We start from the raw sequence: 24521 nt of genomic DNA, 5'->3' as shown, positions 1-24521 counted from the left end.
TAAAAAATATGAAAAATACTCAAAAAATATATTTAAAACGAAATTTGTATGCCGAATGTAAATGTAATATTTATTTTTGTATCATATGTTTTTTTAAATAATTAAAATTTTTTTCCAATAAAATTCAATTATATTTTTATTAAAATTTTTATTTTTTAAAACCATTTCGTGATTTTTTTTTTAACTTTTATCAAACTTTATAAAAAAATATAGATTCAAAAAATTAGTCATATAAACTTTAATAAAGCTCTAGTAAATAAATAATTAGATATTTATGGCTTTTTAATTTTTAATTTTTATAGATTACTTATTGCAAATTTCAGTTATAAACAATTTCCGATTGATTAATTGGAACGGATTATCGGAAAATTTTCAAACACTCTCTCGAATTTGGAGATTAACAAAAAAGAATTTTAAAACCAAAATTAACCTTTACAGTTTATTTTCTAAAAATTTATATGTGATTCAAAAAAAAAAAAAAATAGTTTAATTAATTCTTCTAAAATTAGTTGGTCTTCTAAAATTTAAAAATATTGGATTCTTTTTTAATTATTATTTCAAAAGTTGCATCTTACTTTTGAAAAGTTTAGTCTTGTAAAATAAAACTCTATAATAAAATTTTTTATTTCATTTTTTTATAAATTCTCATTTCAAAATGTCACTGAGAATCCATCTACAAATTGCCCGAGGGAAATTCGAACGCATTACTTTTATTCTCCTTCGTTAAACCGTTAAGCAATGAGAATCTAAAGGTGAATAAAATGAGAAAAAAATAAATATAATTTTATTTCATCGTACATAATTTGAAACATGGGTAAAATTTTCACTACGAGTTTTCAAAAAATACCCTAGAGATAAACGCTAATTTCAAAAAACTTTTTATTATGTCCGACAAACGTAATTATTATGCTGATTCATCATTGTATGTATATTGTTTGCAAAATTCAAATTTATAATATATCGTTGCAAAATTAAAATTAAGGCAGTATGTAAATCCCAAGGTAGGATAATTCTTTGGGTTCAAAGAGGCACCCTTGTAACCATAGCTTAAAAAAATAATAAGTGCCCTCTAATGTCTAAAATTTGTATACTTTACTGACGCGTCTTTAGAAGTATGAGTGAGGGCGCCTCGTATTTACACACACTAATACTACTTCAGCAGATTTTCAATGCTTCGCCTGGTACTTTTTGACTGTTTTTGACCCTAAATTTTCGTCTTAAATAATTAATAACTTTTAAAATTCGTGGTAGAAATCGATGATTTTTTTAAAATTATTTTTGTTATTAAAAGAAGTATAAGCTGTAGTAAAATAAAGGTTTTCTGTGAGAGCGTTTTTTTAATAGAAGTGAAAACGTGCCGATGCTTCCTATGCTTGTGTGTTAAAGTGTTAAATTGTTGTCAACTTTGACCCTAATTATCTCAGTCAAATCGTGGTAGAAAATTACAAAAAAAATTTAATAAAATAGATCTTTATTTCACTTAAAAAATAAGCCTTCTTTGATCAAAATCTGTGAGAGGGAATTTTTTTTCAATATTTTGACATACTGCCTTAAAAGTGTCAAAAAGCTATTATTACAAAAGTAAAAAGTCAGAACTCCAAATTGGCTTTCAATTTATATTATAGCTATTTTACTATAAAATATTAGAAATAAATTATCAATTCAAAAACTGAATAAGTGAATATGTAATTATATAATTGAATAAATTATAATTGTATATCTTATCAAATATTAGCAAAGTAGTTTATATGAATAATATTTGTCATTAAAGCTAAAATAATAATAGTGGATAAAATTTATGTAAAAAATATTTATTTTATATTTTTTATATTTTTATATATAACCAGTTGACCATAAATATATATATGGAAATATGAAATAACTACAAAATATGCTCAAAATTCCTATGCCCAAATATAAATCTGATTTATATTTGATGTTATTAGAATTTAAATATATTCTAAATACATTTCAATTGTAATTTGAATTTATGGATCATGCATATATTTTTTTCACTGAAAATACTGTGATTGTTTCATACTTAAAGATCAAAATCCAATAAAGATATATCTTTTTCTTTTTAATCCATGAAACATACGCCTCTTCACTATTAAAAACTCTCAAGTTTTTAAGAAAAACTTACAGAAAAGTAGCCAAGACACTTGTCAAACAAAATTTCAAACATTTTACATACTATAAATTATTTTCTTCCATAAGAAAACACATAAAAATATTAAATAAAATTATAAAATCAAATTCAATTTGATATTGTAGTTGTAAAATAAAATATAATTTTAAATTTAAGGTTTTGGAAATTGTTTGTAGTCAAACTTGATAAATAAAATTAATATTACAGATATATCTTCCTCGCAATCTACACGGCTGAAATGGTGATAAAGTCAATTGCAAAAGGCTTCATACTCAACAAATATACCTATCTACGAAATCCTTGGAATTGGCTTGACTTTGTCGTAATAACGAGTGGAATTGCAACGATTGGTATGGAAGTCGGTAATCTTGCTGGTTTACGTACATTCAGAGTTCTCAGAGCACTCAAAACTGTCTCCATAATGCCTGGTAAGTTTGAAGTCAATCAGCTTTTTAAATAATACATTTTTAAAAAATACAAAAACCATAATTATTTCTTTATAATATTACTCAAAACTTTCCTCTGTATTATTTAAAAATTAACTTTCAAAAATAGTATATTCTCTTTGTATATGAACCCAGCTTACAAACTCAATATACTTTTTATTTTTTTTATGAATAATAAATTTTTAAACATCCCTAAATAATGAAAGTAAATGCTATTTTTTAAAATATTTTATACACATAATTTATTTCATCATAAATAAATAATCAAAAAAAAGTTAATTAAGCTCAATGACAAATTAACTTATTCGTTATATGTAAAATAAAATATAAACGTGAATAAAATTTAATACCTGTTTGAATATAATTCGCACATGAATTAATTCCATTGGCCGATTGGATTAATTATACCATGGGTAGACTCAGGTTTATTTAGCAATTAATGGAAGGGGAATTTGAGATCAGCCACTAGTTTAGTTACAAATTGTTATCTATTATCAGTCTATTCGATGATTGTATATATACATAATATGTATGGATGTGTGTGTTTCATCCTTTGCTGGTTGCTGACTATATAACTTTATAGTATAGTGCCCTCTCTGCATTCCCTCCTCCATCCAACATCCCTCAACATTCACCCATCTGCTTTTGTATATACCTTTGTCAAACCATCCACCTATATCTGTTCATTTACGGAGATGAATAACCACCTTCGTGTATTTATTTACACCACAAAATCAATATCAAACTAAATAAAAATGTCGTACATTTATTTATCTATTTATTTTATAAAATAACGATAAAAAAAAATCAATAAATTTAAAATAAAATTGCAACAAATTTATTTATTTATTCGTTTATTTAATTATTTGTTCATTTAATAAAAAACATGGAAAAAAAAACTGATTACAGTTCTCGTCATTACAAAATGGTTCATGATAAATCAACAATTTAAATTAAATTCCAGTACATTTATTTATTTATGTATTTATTTATTTATTTATTTATTTATTTATTTATTTATTTAACATAAAAAAAAAAAAAAAAAACAATAGATTGACTGCAGTTTAAGTCACTTGTACGGCCAATTAATTGTAATGCAAAATTATAAGACATTTATCAAAGCAACGTTCCTTTTCTTCGGTGGGAATTCGAATTTTCCTTTTTTTATTATAGATATTTTAATTAAATTTTTTACTGACATTTACTAATTCTTCTTTGTAATTTTTATATACTCATTTTATATTTTTTTCTATATTTTAATAAACTATAAAAATTTCCAGGGGGTACACCATGGTCTACAATATCAAGAGAATCTATAGAACCATCAACCAAACATTGAAAAAAAATTTATATAAGTGTTTATAATAATAATAATAATTGCTTATAATAATAATAAGTGCTTATAATAATAAAAAAACACTTGATTGGCTCATGACTTGCCTAAAACTAAACTCGATCAATCATTTTTTTTTATTTTCGTGATTTCGTGACTGAAGTATAAAAATGAATGTCATTTTGAAACTGATTAGATCGGGTAATATAGATGTATATAATTTTATGTGATTTTATTATTATTATTATTATTATTGTTTTATTGTTACTATTATTTTTATTATTATTTTATAGAAAGATTAAAATTGTCTGGTGATATTAATGACTCACAAAATTTAACACTTAAAAAAATGTTGAATTCAATATTTAAAAAAGTGTAGACCGATTTTGACATCCAAAAAATCTTAAATTTTACATTTTTTTTTTTACTCTGTAGCAGTTTATTCGAAAAAATTTCTACAAATATTATTCGTAGTTTATTAGTTTTATGTAATTTGTGAGTTACTGTAAAATAGCAGTATTGAAATAATTACTAACATATAAATGAAAATATATCAAGCAAAAAGTAACAATATACTGATGACATTTATAAAAAAATTTTAATTTATTTTTTTTAATTTAAAAATCTAATTTCATTTTTTTAAAGTCAATGTATAGTTTAATTGAAATAATGTGATAATTAAATTATAATTTATAACAAAGAGTAATTTGTCATTTTAATACATTTTTTTATTACTCACTTGGGTACTTTAATTGTACTCAAGCGGTCAGTTACTATCTAAATGAGTGATGAGATGATTAACATTTTTCAAAAATTTCCGATAACAATTCAACGATCCCAGAAATTTTAGCAATCGATTCTGACAGCCAGAGTCTAATTTCTCGACTGTACCTAATTGAATAATATGGATATATCAGAATTTATGTATAAATTTAAAATTATGCATAAATTTCATCTTGCAAATGACAATGTATATAATTAAATCAGCAAAATTTCAAATAATAATTTGGATTTAGCCTGTCTCTCTTGTCAGCAAAACGAAACAATTTGTAAATTGATTTATAGAATATCCATATTTTTTTTTTGAATTATTTTAAAATTCAATTTTCTATTTAGAGAAACTTTAGGAAAAATATTTTTACGGAAAATGAATTTAAAAATGTGATTATTTTTCATCAACATTATTTTTTTTATTCTGTATATTTCATAGTTTTGATTGAGCCAATTCCAAAGAGAAATATAGTAATTTCGCGATAGACGTGAGAACTCGAGACGAGACGAGACAGAGGTGACGAGAGACGAGACGTCTCGTCTCGCGGCATCACTAGAGAAATACCACAAAAGACTGGATAATGTAGAATAATTATAGAATAGTACTGAGTAATTACGGAGTGAAAAAAAAACAGAGAAAATTTGGAGATATATAAGAGGTAACATAACAAATTTTATGTAAATTGAATAAAAAAACAAAGAGATAAAACACTGTGAAAAAGCACGAAAGAAAAAATCAAAACACACGCAACCATATACGCTAATTTGAATAGACAAGAAGTGTCTAGGGGGATATATTGCATTAGCATATGCATGAGATAGTTGAGTTCCGAATGAAAGCCACAATATCCCAGTAGATGGCACAGAAACTTGGCAATGAGGATCATCAACGTTAGCTATTACATTGAGGATAACACTCAGCCTATAATCTAACAAATTCAAGTGTGATCAAATTATATTTAGTTAGAGTAATATGACCCTGTATATGGATAAAACAAAATACATGTTGTGACAGTCTTCAATAAATTTATTAAATTTACAATTCAATCATAATTTTATAACTAGTGTGTCATCAAAATTAATTGAATCAAAATAATAAAAAATTAAATTATAATCAATTTTATGAATACATTATTGTATATCAATGACCAACTGGTTAATAAATATATTATATGTAAATTTTTAATTAACGAATATTTATTAATTGCAATATTTATTAATTGATTTATTAATTGCAATAATAAATAGAATAATGTGAAAAAAAATAGAATTACTTTGATTTTTTTTTTTTGTATGTTTTAAAATATGTACTTTGTTTTAGGTCTGACTAAAATCTGAGTTTTTCTACTTACAAAAATTTTAGTAACTTGAATTTAATCAAAAATTCACAAGTCATTTTAAAATCAGTTTAAATTATTTGTAATTTTTATGTTATCTCTCGATCGCATTATTTTTTTCCTTCGTTAAATTTATTTATCTATTTTTATCTCTTCAATGTTGCAAAATAGAATTGAATTATTTTTATTCATTCTTTTTTCTTCAATCGCCTTGGTTATAAACATTAAAATAAAATAAAAATAACAACATAAAAAAAAGACGATAAAAAGTAAAATAAAAAATAAAAAAAAAAAAAGATAAAAAAAAAAAAATGTTGTAAACCACTTGAGATTCGATCATGCTTTTTGCTTCTCGAGTATTAGATGAGGAATGAATAGTCTTCTAACGACTTGCTCAAGTGTAAGTATCACCTTACTCTCATTTCAAAATGATAGTCTGATGAAGAATTTTTATTCTCATCATAATGATCATGACACTAATATACCTGTATATTAAACTATGTTTAGAAGTTGAAAGGTTGGATGAAAAAAAAAAAAAAATAAGAAATGATTAAAAAAAAAAAAAAATAAATAAAGTAGTCTTTAGCTTTTTACTAGGTCAATAGGGCATTTTTTACTCCTTTGATAAAAGCGGTATAAGCATCGTGTTGTATTTTCAATGCGATATAAACGAGCCAGTTATAATCCATGTCTTATACAAGTAATTCAACTTCTTTGATACTGTACACTCTGTGTCATATACTGATATTCATTATGAACATTTTTTCATTATATCTATATTATTGAAATTATTAACGAAAGAGTTCAACCACCAAAAGTTCTCGAATCAAAAATACCATTGATTTAATAACGATTCGATTTATCAGATTAATATAATTTTTTTGTTTTTGTTTTTTTTTCAAATCAAGTGCCGTTTGCCGAATTCATCAAACAAACGAGCCTACATTGTAACTAACTCAAAAGTGTTGGCCGAAAATATTTGTTTCGAGATGAAAATAAATTTATTATACAAAAATACTTTATTTTTTAATTTTTTTTAATGCCACCACGGTCCGTGATATGTGTCATGAATGATGGAACGTATTGCAGACCATGGTATTAGCAATAAACACTCGATTCTACGTCAACAAATAGATTTTTCCATCTGTTTTTTTTCGCATTGTGTCCGTTAAAATGTCAACTTATTTAAGTGATAAATTTTGATGATTGAGATTGACGGACAAAAAAAATGAACTATCAAAATAAAAAACATCTATATGCGTGAACGTGAAAAATTCAATTTTTTTTCTAATCGTCAGCTTTCCGATGTTTTGTTTTTCGAAACTAGTTATCAAAATTTATTACATAAATAATGGTGACAGTTTAATTGACTTAATGCAAAAAAAAACTCACGAAAAAGTATATTTGTAAATGTAGGAGTTAATTTTGAATTTATTATAATTTTTCTGCCATCACTGACTTTTCACATTCTTCGGATTATGGTGGCAAAATAAATATAGTCTCAAAATGCGTTCCTACATTTATAAGTAGAGACTTTTTCATTTGGTTTTTTTTGCATCAAGTCAGATTAAATACTGGATTATTTTCGAGATAAGTTTTTATAATCTTCACTTTGAAAAATAACAACGAAAATGTTAATTTGTATAAACCTTGAATTCATTTTTTTTTAATTGTTAATATTTCATGTTTATAAACGAATAAACTAATGATATATAATTTCTAATTTTTTTTACCATCACCAAATACCAAATATTTTATTTTTCTTGAATATTATTATGCTTCTTTTTTCATCATACACATTTTTATATAATAATAAATGTAATATTTATGTTTTTTTTTTTTCTAGGTCTCAAGACTATTATCAACGCTCTTCTTCACAGTTTTAAACAACTCGCTGAGGTCATGACATTAACAATATTTTGTCTAATGGTTTTCGCCTTGTTTGCACTACAAGTTTACATGGGGGAACTCCGAAACAAATGTGTCAGACATCAGGAACCTAACATCACTCAAATTGACTGGAGAGAGTAAGTGACATTATCAAAAAAATATTAATATTTTTTTTTTAATATGTTTACCTAATATCAACAATTTTTTTTGTGTACATTAAATGTATGATAAATAGAACGAGAAAAAATTTAGGGATGATAACTATGCATTGTTGTGTTTGAAATATTTTATAATGAAAAGAAAAAACATGTAAAAAATTTGATAATTATAAAAATGTGGCCTTCATTAGAGAATCAGGTGTTGACATGTTACTGACGTAATTTTAATATTATCATTATTTTTTTAAATTTTTTTTATGTCATTTTATATATATACAAGGATATAAATGTAATGTGCGAAAACTGTTTGGGTCACTGCGGTTGATATTCATGAAGGTTGATATTCAACGGTCAGCACAGTTTCTTGTTACAAAAATTTCCGGGTTTTGCTCAACGAGCCATTATCTCAGCAGGCTTTTCGCTTTTTGAATATTAAAACTTGCTTTAAAGGGGACGTATTGCTCTCTTTGTTTTTCTCTATTTACTATCTATGTTCTTTTATTATCATTATATTTCTTTCTTCCTTTTTTTTTTTTTTAGCTTTAATTATTTTATTTTTTTCTTGTTGAACGACGTTGATAAAATAAATAGAAACTACCTGGCTCCAAAAAAAAAAAAAAATAAAAAAAAAATAAAATCGTCATACTAGAAAAAGAAAAAAAAAATTAAAAAAAAAAAACCAAGTTAACTGGGATAGATAAAAATATAGACGTGTGATCCAGAGTAAGGAATTGGAAGTTTTTTTTTCTCTATTTAGTTTTTGTTAATTAACTTTGAAAATATTTTTAAAAAATTTATAAAATTTTTTTTTATTATTATTATTATTACTTTAGTTTTATTATTTTTTGTTTAAAGTGCGATGTAATATTTTTTTCAATTTTTTAGAGATGTAAGTTTAGTTTATGTAAAAGTTTAACATGTTTTGGTATCGTTTAATGGCACTCCCGTTTAATTTGCTATAAAATATCATATAAGCAATTTTTATCAACTTTAGTACAGAAAAAAAAACTCGTAACTAATGTCATCTTACATCACTTTGGTATCATATACTCAGCCAAATGGAATCAAAATGAAAAAAGTTATGTTTTATGATGAATAAGAAAAATGAAAGAAGAAAAAAAAAATAAATAAATTCACATACTCTATATTATAACTTTATGATTTATTTTTCATATTTTGGACATATAAAATATTTTAAAGTGAGATAAAATATTGTAAAATTGTATATATTGTATATAAAAAAAAATAGTAAGTGATATTTCATGAAGAAATGTGAAGAAAAGATTTATATTATTTTTCAACAGGTGGACTTGGAATTCATCCAATTGGGCCTTCGACGAGGACGAAAATCCTATCATCTGTGGAAACGTGACGGGCGCAAGGTTTGAAATTTTTTATTTTTTAAATAAAAGTTTTTTTTTTTTGACCCATCGATCAGTGATTTATTGAAGCTTGAAACAAAAAATATTTCTGGCTGAAAAAAAAAAAATAGAAAAAAAAGGATTAAATAGTAATTTAACTCTGAAAGATAGATTGTAATATAGTAACAAATAAAGTTTTTAATCTATTTATATTTTGTTAGATTTAAATTTAGTGAATATACATATATCAATTTTTTCGTATTAATGTTTTTCGTTAATAATAAAAAGTTGTATTGCAATAATATCAATTTGTATATGATGAAGATAATTTCAAATTTTATGATTATACAATTTTTAATCATTCAAAATAAAAATAATAATAATAATAATAATGGGTTAATAATTTTTTACAGTTTCAGAAACAATTGAACATGCTTATTTAAACTCAATGACATTGTTGCTATTTCAGGCTTTTTTTTTTAAAAACAATGAAATTAAAAAAAAAACAATTTTTACAGAATCAATTTTGTTAATATTATACATTTTTTTTCTCTCAGTACATATTGAAATAAATTTAAAATTTCTTTCAAATTACTTTATTGTTCAGTTAAAAATTAGAAATAATATATGCATATGTATTTATATTTGAAAAAACATCTTGAGGGTTCTCAAATGAAATAAGTAATGCTTTTCGGATCGCAAGGTCGAATTTAGGTCAAGAAAAAAAAACATCAGGGGTTTATAAAAAACAGAAAATTACAATATCACATTTAAAAACTTGGTAAAAATATTAAAGCTATAACTAATATTGCAGAAATACCCAAATAGATTAGTCTTTATTGACTTTTGGACAATTTAGAAATCATAATTATACTTGGAGAAATGTCAACAAATTATCTGATGAATATTCCAGGTCCCTTCAAACGAAATTCTTTGATTGATATATGTCACTTGAAATTGCTTAGGATCAATAAACCGTCGAAATCAATCATTCTATGCTGCACTAGAATAATTTAATTAGGCAAATATTCAGACATCAACTCTGAAGCAACTTCAAAAAATACCTCAACAAAAAAAAAAACAAAGTAAAAAAGAAAATTAACTGTTGGAAAAGTGAATTAAATATTTCAAAAAATTAAATTATGCTAAAAATATAAATAAATAATTTTCAACGTGTATGTAGCCACGATATAAACTTGACTAATTATTCGAAAATGACTCATAAAACTAATACTTAATAATATAGTCTTACAATAAAAATTTATAATAAAAAACGCGTGTTTAATTGAACGTACGTTAAATACATATATTTAAAAAAATTGAGAAAATTAATAGTTTAGACTCTCGATTGAACAATTGTTTAAATATAAATTTAAAATAATATTAATATAGGAATACTATTTTAATTATTTAATTTTTTTAAAATTATATTTTCTATAATTTTATGCGTAAAATTATAAAACTAGATAATTTTATTGAAATAAAATACGCTAAAATTGAATATAAGCTATTAAAAATTTATTCCATGCATAATAATTTAAAAATTAATTTAATAAAAAGTTTAAAAAAAAAATTTATTTTTACAACAAAGTTTTTCTTTTTTACTACAGTAAGACATGTCAGACGAATAAATAAAAAAAAATATTTTTTGCATTGTATGCAGTATTAATAAATTGATAGATGTCTATTGGAAATAGTTGTAAGTGAGTAGGCAAAATAAATAAATAGGAAAATTATAAATAATATTTTCATGACCACAAAATATTTTGGGTGATTTGCGTATTACTAAAATGCTCTTTGTTAAAATAAAAAAAAAAAAAATGTTATAGTATAAAATTTTATGTCGTTTCATGCTATAATATTATTCTATTAAGTTATATGAATCATAAACAGCACGCCCTATATATATCTGACGAATTAAAAATTTTAGCATTACAATAATTTTTAAAAAATAAATTTTTCAAATCATAAAATATAAAAAATGTCGTATAGCGACTAATGGACCGATGACTAAGTGATATAATCATAAAGCATTAAATTCGGAACCAAGATAACAACGTAAATTTTTATTACAATATATTTTACAATATAATTTGTTAAAAAAAAAAAAACATTGACTTGAAAAAAAAAGATATTTCTTGGTAAATTCACATATCAAAAAGTTTATAAAAATGGTAATTCTTTCTTCCGAGAGCAACTATCTTTTGAATTCCACAAACTAACAAGTTTTGTAAAAAAAATTGTTAATCTTTTTAAGACGAATAAAAAAGTTAGAAAGATTTTTTTTAAATAATTGAATTACTGACAGGGGTGTTTTTTGTTCAATTATATTCGTTTTTTTATTTTCTTCGTTTTCATACATTTCTTATAACTCGAGAATAATTTTTTTCTTGAGCGAAATACTGCAGATATAAAAGAAAAAAAAAAAAAAGGAATCGCTCATAGTGTTCATACAGCTCTAATCAAAATGAAATTCCATATTTTGCTAAATTTTATTTTCTAGTTTTTCTACTGAGACGGAAAGAAATCTATTTTTATTAAATAACTTTTTGAAAAAAAAGCAAATTACAAAAAGATGTATATATATACGCAAACAAGTTTTTTTAAAAAATAGATATAAATAAGATAAAAAAAAAAAAATATTTTGCTGACATGAGGAGCATTCAAGCAAATTTTCTATCAAGTTGTTTTTTTTTATTATTTCTTTTCAGTTCATTGGACCACAACTACCAAATAATTTTTTCCATATTTTTCCAGTTAAATTTATTCTAAAACTTTTACAATCTGCAACTAGGCCGTGATTGATTTCAAAATTTATCACAATTGTTGTAGAAATTGCTTATATTTTACGGTGAAAAAAAATTACAAAATAATTTACATTTTTCATCAAAACGAAAATGAAAAAAAAATTCATTCTTTTATATTCAAACATTGACGTAGCTACCTATTTATATCAAAAATACTTATATTTTATTATTATTATTTTATTTTAAAATAGTGTGAAGAAAACTTTAAAAATTAATAATACTTTTTTATTCATTTGCTTATATCACTATTCATTCAAGAATCTTCAGCACTTGTTAGAAAGTATACAATCCCTCAATTACTTTTGAAAATGTTCATTTTAATTTACTTTAATTTTTTTTACCCTAAAAAAAAAATTTCAACTGCTCTTTCACCAAGTCTCTTATAAAATCGGCAGAAACAAAGTTTTTAAAAAAGCAAACTTTTAAATTATTCAAGACTTATACTTTTGGAATATCTTTATATTTAAACTAGTACTTAAAATTTTCAACGAAATAAAGAAAAATATTGAAATATTTGTATTATTTTATTTTTAAAAATTGATTTTGTAATTATTTTTTTTTTCAAATTTTATTGAATCAATGATAAAAATGCTAATGATGACAGATTTATTCGATTTAAATTAACATGTTGAATTGTTTTTAAAATAACAAACGATATATATAATTTGTTTGTTGAATTACAAAATTTTAAATTTTATTTGAGATAATAATATAAATTTTTTATATATTTCAAATACCAAATTATATTTTAAACCAATTATTATATTTACCAAATTTCATGGTAAATTAAAACATCAAAAAAATAATAAATATTACAATTTTTTTTTCAAGTTACAACTATTTAATAAGTTTATTAATTAAAAATTATCCAAACGAAAATTGTTAATCTCTTCAAACTAAGTGAAGAGTTATATAATTTTAATAGATTAATTATTGATGAGAATAATTTTGATAAAGATATTAATTTATTCGATTAAATAATAATAAAAAGCAAATCTTCTAAAATTACTCGAGATTAGTAATTTTGGATTATTTCGATATTAAAACTATTAATTAAAATTTTAAATTTTCTACAAATTACTGATATATTCTGACTATAAATTTTACCAATTTTAATACTTTTTGAAATATTATTTTTACAGACACTGCAACGAGAGTTATACATGTCTGTGTGTTGGACCAAATCCAAATCATGGATACACAAATTTTGACAATTTTTTGTGGTCAATGCTCACTACATTTCAGTTGATAACACTTGATTATTGGGAGGATGTTTACAACAAGGTTAGTATATCATATAATATTATACCTAAAATATTTTATCAATTTTGATAATTAACATATATTTTTGAAGTCAGTATTATTGTTGATTTACGATATCAATTATTTCTGTAAAATGTATGCGGGTTTTAAAAATCATTTATCCATTTGTTGAAATTTAATAATCACTAACAGGTATTGTCAGCGTGCGGGCCTATCAGTGTTACATTTTTCACGGTGGTTGTATTCTTTGGATCATTTTATTTAATCAATTTAATGCTTGCTGTTGTTGCATTGAGCTATGAAGAAGAAGCTGAAATAACAAACGAGGTAAATTATTCAAAAAAAAAAATAAACTTTAGATAAATTTAAATGTAAAAAATATAATTTTTATTAATAGGAACGTAAAAAAGATTTAACTGATCATCGTGAAGATTCAACATTTAGTTTTGACCCAACAAAAATAAATATTAAAACATTAACAAAAGAAAAACAAAAAAAAATTGATGCGCGTAAAGGTGTATTATTGAGTAGTTATACACGAAAACGTACAAGAAGACGAAAACGTGGAAGAAGCATGACTGGAAATGAAAAAAATGGTGGAGCTAGAAGCAGGTTCATGTATAAATATGATCAGTAGGATCATTACAAAATATAAATTATAACAATCATTTATAAGATGTACATGAGACAAGATAAAATTTTAACGAGATTCAGTCTCATGAAAAATTTAATACCCAACAAAAATAGTCTTTATATCAATGATATTGTTTTTCGGTTTTTCAATTATCTAAAAATTAAAACAATGAAACAATTGAGCAATAATAATTATTAAAATATTTTCTTATAAATGAATTTGTCTTGAAAAAATTTTAAACTATACATTCTCGTCTTGTCTACATCTTCAACAATTAAATAATATTTAATTCTAACATGTATTTCGATAAAATTAATAGATCAGTGACACCAAGTCCAAGTCCAAGCCCACGACATTCAGGTATACGACCATCACATTTACCATTACAAATATTACCACCAAAACCGCCAGATCCAATAAATCGTCTTGCACCACATCGTAGTATGCTTCATTCACGTCAAGCAAGTAATAATAGTAATCAACAATCATCAATGGATGATTCTGGTGTTGTTGATGATCATGATGGTGATGATGTTACATCAGCTGAAGAACATGAAAGACGTGAACATAGAGAACATAAAAGAGAAAGTAGAATTGAAAGACAAGAACGTATGCAACTGACAAATCAAGCAATTATGGAAAAATCATTACCATCATTAGCACCAGTAACAGTATCAGTTAGAAGTCGTAATCGTGAAATAAGAGTATTAAAATGTAACGGTGTTAAGAATAAAAAACAATTGTATACATTACCACCAGAATATTTATCACATATTGTTGTTCTTGGTATGGATATTTAATTTAAATTAAATATATAAAATTAATCAATAATTATTATGTTTTTTAATTATTATAGATGATCTTCCTGATCGTAATTGTGACAAGTGTATACAATGCTGTGTAGACTATGAGGGATGGTTACGTTTTCAAAATTGTTTGTACAAGGTAAAGCTTGTTTACGTTGTAGAACATGTTTACACACACGCACACACGTATATTCAACTGAGCGAATTTGGGAGGAGAGGATAAAACTATGGAAAAAAAAAGCTGAGGAATAATTTTATCCTCTCTACTTCTCGTGAAGTAACATTCGCTCAGTTGACTGTATACACACCATACACACATACATGTGATAATGATTATTTATATTGAACAAATAATCTCAATGACAATTGACAAAAGCTTCAAATGAAATTGAAACTTGATGGAAATTTTTAAAATAATGTGTTTAATTTTTAATATAATATTGTTGTAAAAAAAAAAATTAATTTTGTTTTTTTGTCTACAGGTGGTTAGAGATCCTCTTTTTGAATTGACAATAACACTTTGTATTGTATTGAATACTGGATTTTTAGCACTTGAACATCATGGAATGAGTGAATCAGTTAGACAAGCATTAAATATTGGCAACAAAGTATTTACAAGTATATTTACATTTGAGTGCTTCCTTAAATTATTAGCACTGAGTAAAGATTTTTTTAGTAATGGATGGAATAATTTTGATTTAATAATTGTATCAGCATCATTAATTGATTTGACATTTGAATTAGTTGATGGTTTATCTGTATTACGTGGTTTAAGATTATTACGTGTACTTAAATTAGCACAATCATGGACAACAATGAAGGTTTTATTAAGTATAATAATATCAAGTATTGAAGCACTTGGTAATTTAACACTTGTACTTGTTATTGTAATTTATATATTTGCTGTTATTGGTATGCAATTATTTAGTAAAGATTATACACCAGATAAATTTTATCCTGATCCTGTACCACGTTGGAATTTTAATGATTTTTTTCATTCATTTATGATGATATTTCGGATACTTTGTGGTGAATGGATTGAACCATTATGGGATTGTATGAGAGCTGAAAAAAATGATGGTCCAGAAACATGTTTTGCAATATTTTTACCAGCATTAGTTATGGGTAATTTTATGGTGCTTAATCTCTTTTTGGCTTTGTTGCTCAATAGTTTTAATTCAGAAGAATTAAAAATGAAAAAACAAGAAGTTGGTGAAGATTCAAAATTAGCAAAATCATTTGATAGAATACGTTCAATTGTTAGAAAAAAACGTTTTAAAAAAATTAATACAAATGATAAAAAAAATATTAAATTAGAAAAAATTGTTAGAGAAGTTATGGATAAAACAGATAAAGAAAAATATGCAATACAAGAAACAGTTTTAACATTACCAAAAGAGAATATATATAATAGATCATATCAAGAAAGTTTAAATCAACCAGTATTTACATATGAGCCAATTTATCGTCAAGCAACTGTTACAACATATAGTCCAAATAATTTGGATAATATTCATAAATTTGATGATGATGATGATAAAAAAATTGATAATAATGATGAAAATATTGAAATGGAAATATTTAATGATACAAATGATAAATATGATAAAAAAAAAATTACAATAAATGATAATAATGATCCTCCCAAAGATAATAATAATAAAGATATTGAAAAAAAAGATAATAATATAAAGCCAGGTGAAAAACGTCCTTGGCATGCACTTGTTAGTTATGTCGATGAATTGACTGTTGGTGGTAGAAGAGACAGTAAGGGTCATTATGTTGATGGAATGGGAACATTTCCAGGTTTTGGAAGAAATAAACCACTCAAAGAACCACAAGATTGTTTTCCTCAGCATTGTTATCAAAGGTATACATTTTTTTTATATTTCGAAACGACAAAAAAACAAAAACAATGACTATAATAATTTATTTACTTAATCAATAATTAATTATTGACTATTCCAGATGTGATTGTATAAATTTATGCATTGCCACAGATCTTGGACGTAAATGGATCAATTTACGTACAACAGTATTGGGAGTTGTTGATACACCAGTATTTGAATGGATGATACTTGTATTAATATTTGCATCATCAATAACACTGTGTTTTGAAGATATATATCTTGATGATAATCCAAGTTTAAAAAAAATACTCTACTGGACAAATCTTGTATTTTGTTTATTATTTGCAATTGAAATGATACTCAAATGGCTGGCACTTGGGTTTTGTAAATATTTTACAAGCTTCTGGACAGTATTGGATTTTGTTATTGTTTTCGTGAGTATTATTATTTTTTTTTTTTTCCATTTTTTTCTATTTTAAATTATTTTTTTTTTTTATCAATAATAATAACAGCAATAATAATTATTTATTTATCTACACATTGTACACAGACACACGTTGCTTTTCAATATCATAAATGTACCATTAACTGTTGCATGGTAATATTTTAAAAGAATATTTGTGTCATTATTGTTATGTACATATAATTTATGATTTGACACGAAAAAAGGTATTTTGCTGAAATCTTTTAACAGATATCATCGTAAGTGTGGTAATGAAAATATAAAAAAAATTATAATTAGAAAATACTTAACTTTTAGTTTATTTATATATAAATATAATTGTTTTTTTTTTTATTATTTGTTTATTGTTGAATGTTTGTTCCCATGTGTATTTTATGTGTCACTTTTTGGACTAAGGTACGTCTATATATTATATAGATTTAGTGTGTGTCACTGTTTGTTCATTTTTTTTATTATGATATAATTTTAAAAAAAAAATTTTTAATCAAATTTGAATAATTCATTATTACGAATAAATATCATAAACAAAAATTTTTCGGTCAAATCATCACGAAATAAAATAATTTTCCTAAAGAGAAATAACTATCCTGTAGCTTGCATTATTAATTAAATAAGTATGAGATATCAGATATTTAAAATTAAAATTTATCATTATAAAAATTATAAAAGGATAGTAACATAAGTATAATGATTTAATGACTATTTCAAATGTTTCAAAAAATTATCATGACAATATTATATATATGGAAAAAAAAATAAATACTGCATTTGATAATTTCTTTATTTTTTAAAATTTACTATTATCATACATGTTGCATGAATTGGAATCTAATTAATTTAAAAACAAATTAATTAACCATCATGTACTGACTCAATGTTATTATTATTTCAAATCTAATTTTTTGGATGCTTACGTTTAAAATATTTTATGAAATGTTTATTTTTAGGAATTTATTATTATATACTATTGCCAAGATAATTATTGAAATAAATCTGTAATTTATTTATTTTTTACTTGTTAGGGGATATTTTTGTTGTGACAGCATTTAATGCTGAGAAAAGTTACTCCATAAAGTTGGTTAACTAATATAAATATTATTATTGGTTATTACATGAATTACATTGGCTTATGATTATTAATATTCAAATATTTAATATAATAACTCAATATTTAAATTAAAAATATACATATGTACATATGACACTTGAAATGTCGATATTATAACATCAGTCTCCCTTTACAATATTAGAAATACTGTTGATTGAAAGAAAAATATATTTATTCGTTTTTCGCTAGTGGATATTTTTTACGCAGGTGTGTTTATTCGTGATATTTTGACTGAGAAATTGTTACTAAAATATTTTCTTATGTAATGAATTAATTCAAATTAAAAAAAAATAAAATAATAATATTTCGTTTAATCTACATTTTTGATAATAATAGTTATTAATTACTCTAGATAAAACGTTACTGTCCACCAGGTAACAATTATATATTAAAAATTGATTTTTTTTTCTATTCTACAACTATTTTTAGTAAAATTTTAAAAAGCACTTTATTACTGCGTTGCCATTACACTCAACCACAGTGCCAAGCTTACTGTGTCAATATATTATTAAAATAAAATTGCATGTTAATTACAATAATACAAAAAAAAAAAATATTTATATTTATATTTAAAAAATAAATTTAAATAGTGTTAAGTATGATAATATGATAATATTAAGTTATGATACGTTAAGTATGATACGTTAAGTATGATAATATATATTGGTTAATGAAATAAAAATTTATTTCAACAGGTATCAACGTTTAGTCTTTTGATAGAGGAAAATGAAAATCTCAAAGTGCTGAGATCGTTAAGAACACTTCGGGCATTGAGGCCACTCAGGGCAATTTCAAGATGGCAAGGCATGAGGGTAATTTCAATCAACAAGTTTATTCATTCAATCATTCAACTATCTAACAATCTACATTATTATTTTTATCATATCAAAAAAAAAAACAAACAATAATGATTATTTAAAATTTACAGATTGTTGTTAATGCATTGATGTATGCTATTCCCAGTATTTTCAATGTATTACTTGTTTGTCTCGTATTTTGGCTAATTTTTTCCATAATGGGTGTACAATTTTTTGGTGGTAAATTTTTCAAGTGCATCGATGATTACGGTGAACTTTTAGATATTTCAGTAAGTTAAAAATAATCTTAAAAAAATATTTATTAAATACAAGTATAAAAATTAATTTTTTTAATTTTTTAATTTTTTAATTTGAAATTTTAAAATTAAAAAAAAAAAAATATTATCAGGTTGTTAATACAATGGACGAATGTTTGAGTAAAAATTATACTTGGGAAAATAGCAAGATAACATTTGATCATGTTGGCATTGCTTATCTGGCATTATTCCAAGTTGCAACATTTGAGGGTTGGATGGAAGTTATGCAAGATGCTGTTGATGCAAGAGGTGTTGATTTACAGCCTCAAAGAGAGGCAAATATTTATGCCTATATTTATTTTGTTATATTTATTGTTTGTGGTTCGTTCTTTACTTTAAATCTTTTCATCGGAGTTATCATTGACAACTTTAATATGCTTAAAAAAAAGGTAAAACAAGTTTTTTTTTTTCCTACAATAAAGTTAATTAATAAAGTAAATATATATAAACTTTGAAATAAAAATAAATAATAATTTTTAGTTTTTAAAATTAAAAAAACTATTATACAATATGATATTTTTATGGTTGCAGTATGAAGGTGGAGTGCTAGAAATGTTTCTGACTGAAAGCCAGAAGCACTACTACACTGCCATGAAAAAACTTGGTCGTAAAAAGCCTCAAAAAGTTATAAAACGTCCGATAAATCAATTTCTTGCAATGTTTTATGATCTTTCAAATTCAAGAAGGTAAATAAAAAATAATAAAAAACTATTGTAAAATTGAAAAAAACGAATAATAATAATAATAATAATAATAATAATAATATTATATTTTTTAATTTTTTAAAATAGATTCGAGATTGCAATATTTGTATTGATATTTTTAAATATGTTAACAATGGGTATTGAACATTACAATCAACCACATCCAATATTTTTTTTATTGGAAGTATCAAATGCATTTTTTACAACTGTCTTTGGTCTTGAGGCAATTGTTAAAATGGTTGGTTTACGTTATCATTATTTTACAGTACCATGGAATTTATTTGATTTTTTACTTGTACTTGCATCAATACTTGGTATACTTATGGAAGATATTATGATTGATTTTCCCGTGTCCCCGACGCTTTTGCGAGTCGTGAGGGTGTTCAGAATTGGTAGAATATTAAGGTTAATTAAAGCAGCTAAAGGAATAAGAAAACTTTTGTTTGCTCTTGTTGTTAGTTTACCAGCATTATTTAATATTGGTGCATTACTTGCACTTATAACATTTATATATGCTATTATTGGTATGTCTGTATTTGGCCATGTTAGAAAACAAGGTGCTCTAGATGACATGGTAAATATTTATAAACTTTAAATTTTATTAAAATTTATTTTTCCTTGGAATAATAATAATAACAATAAAATAATGATTATTTAATATAGGTTAATTTTGAAACATTTGGTCGGAGTATGCAGCTGTTATTTCGTTTAATGACATCGGCAGGATGGAACGACGTCCTGGAGTCTCTGATGGTTCAACCGCCGGACTGTGATCCAACCCCAAACAGCCGGCAGTTGAACGGAGACTGTGGGTCACCACTCCTAGCCATAACATATTTTACATCTTTTATTATTATCAGCTACATGATTGTCATCAATATGTATATTGCAATTATATTAGAAAACTTTAATCAAGCACATCAAGAAGAAGAAATTGGTATTGTTGAAGATGATCTTGAAATGTTTTACATAAGATGGTCAAAGTAAGATGATTTTTTTTATTTTTATCAATATAATTTGTTTTCTTTTTTTTAAAAAAAAAAGCTTTACTATATATTAAAAATCGTGAAATAAAAATGAAAAAAAGCTTATCATTAACAGCAAAATTTTAATCGTTTTGAGCATTAAAAAAATTTTATGTAAAAAGGATTTAATTTCACGGATAAAGAACTTTTTATGTTGATGGTTTTTTATTTTTTAATGATAAAAAAAAGCTAAGTCTAAAAAAATTTATGCTTTTTTAGTTTTTTGATTTTAAGAATTTTTAATTTTTTTTAATTTTATTTTTATGATGAAAAATTAATTTCACGAAACGCTAATGAATAAAAAAGAAAAAATTGGACTTTTTTAATATAAAACCATTGACTGTAAAAATAAAAAACAGTTTAACTCTTTTGTTGTCAAATAAAAACAAAATAATTTAATCTATTGAATTTTTATTTTCAGATATGATCCGCATGCTACGCAATTTATAAGATTTTCACAATTAAGTGATTTTATTGCTAGTTTAGATCCACCGTTGGGAATATCAAAGCCTAATGTTGTTGCATTGGTTAGCTTTAATCTTCCCATCGCAAAGGGTAATCGAATACATTGTTTGGACATCCTTCACGCACTTGTCAAGCACGTACTTGGACACGTTGAAGAATCAGAAGATTTTAGAAAATTACAAGAACAAATGGATGGTAAATTTAAAAAACAATTTCCAACAAGAAAAGAATTAGAAATTGTTTCATCAACAAGAATATGGAAAAGACAAGATAAAGCTGCAAGGCTTATCCAACGTACATTCCGTGATTATATAGCGTTAGTATCGAAAAGAAAAAAAAAGAAACAATCAAGATGTGCAATATTGATTAAATTTTAAATCCATTTTTTTTTGCAGAATGAAAAAAGAACGTGAAAGAATTGCTCAAGAGGTGGATTCACAGACACAAACGTCAAGTCCGGGTGGTATTGGAAGCGAAGGCAGAGGCGGTGGGTGGGGTGGAAAACTGTCGGCCCTTCTACACGTACATCGTGGTAGTAGGGCCAGTAGTCGCAAGTCCTCCAGGGCCAGCGACGCCAGCGATTTCAGTGAGTTTGGTACAGCATCAGCATGGCTATTTCCAAATCTTCCGCTCTTGCTGCTCTCCGGCGCCACGGGAACCCACGAGGACCTGCAACCCCCTGCGTTAACTGTATCCCGTCCTTCGCCAACCATGGAACAACCCTCGGTCACCTCGAGCTCTGGATCTGATTCCCATATTACTGGCAGGTATGTTATTGAAAAAATATAAAATAAAATAACAACACTAATAATTATCATTTTATTATATTTATTATTTATTATTAAATCATTATTATTATTTTATTTAACATTGCAACATTGTCATTTAATGAGAATAACATTAATTATTCTTGGCTCTCATGTTTTTGACGAGATTGCATACTTTAAATTATTTTTATATACATAAAAATTTTATTCCTTTTTTCTTTTCATTTTGAAAATGAACACAAATACACACACCCCGAAGGCAGTTAACTGACTAGGTAAAGAAGTTTTAAGCTATACGGATTAAATAACGTAAATAAAAAAGGAAAAAAAATTTTGGTTTGGCTGGACAATATAGTTATAGAGAGTAAAAAAAAAAAAAAAAAACAACAAGAGAGACAGTCTTTATGTTGATAAGTAGATGATATATATATAGCTTTTTTTTAAATTAGCAGATGCCTAGCTTAGTTTGATCCAACACGACTTTACAAAAAGTTTACTCAATTTTATGAACAATATATCTCTTTTTTGTTTTTAACTAAGTTTTTTTTTTTTAATACAGTTTAGTAGAGTCGTGCTGGATTTGTAGATTAGCGGCTTTGCAAAAAATTGAATTAAATAAATATAATTATAATACAGTAGTAATTTTGCATTAAAAAGTATACAAAAATAAAAATATTAATAATAAACTAACATAATATATAAAAAGTATCTGATAGTTTTTTTTTTTTAGGGAAGAAAAAAAAAATTAAATTACGTATATTTTTTCCCTGAAAAATAACTTTAGTATGTGTAAAGAAAAAAAAAATTATTTGTATGATTTAATAAAATTAACGTAATAATAATTATTTTGTGGAATAAAAAAAATTTTAAAAACTTTTTAGATCTTCTGGAGCAATGCTAGGACGCCAGGATGCAGTGGAATCACATCCTGACGATGAGATGTTGAGTCCACCGACGTCAAAACGTGGTTCATTGAGGCCAAGTGGTACCGCCCTTTCGTTGAACATGTTGCAGCGCGATATCAAAGATGCATTTACGCGCCGTTGCAGCAGCTTGAGAAGGCGGCCACCATCCTCATTATTAGAACCAGCACCACTTAAAATACCAGAACGTAATGACGTCAGTATCCTGGTGACTGAGCCAAGTCCAGAGACTGCTATACCACCTGGTAGACCACCACTTATAAGACAACAATCAGAAGCAACTGTTGTACATGTTCTTGTTCATCGTGAAAGCGAAGAATATAAAGATACAACAGATGACAGCTGATCATAGTTTTTTGAGACAGTTAAACCAATAATGGCATTAACTTTACTCAATAAAATTATCTATCTTGTATAAAACAAAAAAAAAAAAAACAAAAAAACGTACATAATTTCATCCAAAAATATGATTAATTAATTTTTTTTTCTTTTGGTTTTTTGTCTTTATAACTATTAAAAAATAAAAAAATAAAAAAAAAAAAAAAAACGTTTAATTGGATTGTCAAGTATTGAGCAATTTCAATGAATAATAATAACAAATTAAAAAAAAAAATAACTAATTTAAAAATAAATTATGTACGTTCTTTTTTTTTTTTTTCTCTTTTTAAACTATTCATTTAATATTTTTATTCGTTTTTTTTTTTTTTTTCGTTCACTTTAATTCTCTCACAAACGACTTATTTGTGAGAGGATTAAAGCGTACCAGTCTTCCGCCAATAATATAAAATTTTTTTGTTATTTAGAAAAGGAAAATATATGCATTATTTTTTATTGTTAAATTTTTATTTTATAAATACACACTGTGGTCTTTATTCGATTAACGGCGAAATTTCATCGTTCGTAGGACAGCCTGAAGAACATAACTGCCTAGCATAATGAAGCACGCGAGTTTCATCCCGGAAAAAATAACATAATTATTTATAAAAAATTCAATTATAAACATAATTACTTGAAAATAAGTCGTCTGGATGAATTGTAAATGAAAAAATATTAATATTATAAATATAAATAAACACACTTTTTACCCAGTTCAATTATCATAATTAAATAAATAATTAATAACTCTTCGGGACGACTTGATTATTAT

General features: G+C 24.6%; 1 protein-coding gene across 3 annotated transcripts in view; it reads left to right on the top strand.

The window, feature by feature from the left end:
* Nucleotides 1-23923, top strand: part of LOC122850962 (sodium channel protein 60E) — a 46687-nt gene extending 22764 nt beyond the window's left edge. The window contains exons 3-22 of one of the 3 annotated variants that reach the window (XM_044150023.1): nt 2357-2577; nt 7883-8063; nt 9389-9466; nt 13395-13536; nt 13708-13842; nt 13913-14133; nt 14469-14935; nt 15006-15094; nt 15438-16825; nt 16924-17239; nt 19072-19188; nt 19305-19463; nt 19583-19879; nt 20022-20176; nt 20282-20768; nt 20858-21177; nt 21641-22000; nt 22080-22451; nt 22711-22726; nt 23333-23439. In XM_044150023.1, the coding sequence (XP_044005958.1) occupies nt 2357-2577; nt 7883-8063; nt 9389-9466; nt 13395-13536; nt 13708-13842; nt 13913-14133; nt 14469-14935; nt 15006-15094; nt 15438-16825; nt 16924-17239; nt 19072-19188; nt 19305-19463; nt 19583-19879; nt 20022-20176; nt 20282-20768; nt 20858-21177; nt 21641-22000; nt 22080-22451; nt 22711-22726 (5521 nt within the window). In that variant the 3' untranslated portion in view covers nt 23333-23439. Of the gene's footprint in view, nt 1-2356; nt 2578-7882; nt 8064-9388; nt 9467-13394; nt 13537-13707; nt 13843-13912; nt 14134-14468; nt 14936-15005; nt 15095-15437; nt 16826-16923; nt 17240-19071; nt 19189-19304; nt 19464-19582; nt 19880-20021; nt 20177-20281; nt 20769-20857; nt 21178-21640; nt 22001-22079; nt 22452-22710; nt 22727-23332 lie in introns of all 3 variants that reach the window. The other 2 variants (XM_044150007.1, XM_044150015.1) reach the window with 2 other exon arrangements.
* Nucleotides 23924-24521: the final 598 nt, after the last annotated feature.

Source organism: Aphidius gifuensis, linkage group LG1 (assembly GCF_014905175.1).
Source record: "Aphidius gifuensis isolate YNYX2018 linkage group LG1, ASM1490517v1, whole genome shotgun sequence".
Lineage (NCBI taxonomy): Eukaryota > Metazoa > Arthropoda > Insecta > Hymenoptera > Braconidae > Aphidius > Aphidius gifuensis.
Note: the sequence above shows the minus strand (reverse complement) of the source record. Positions and strands in the feature narration are given on the sequence as shown.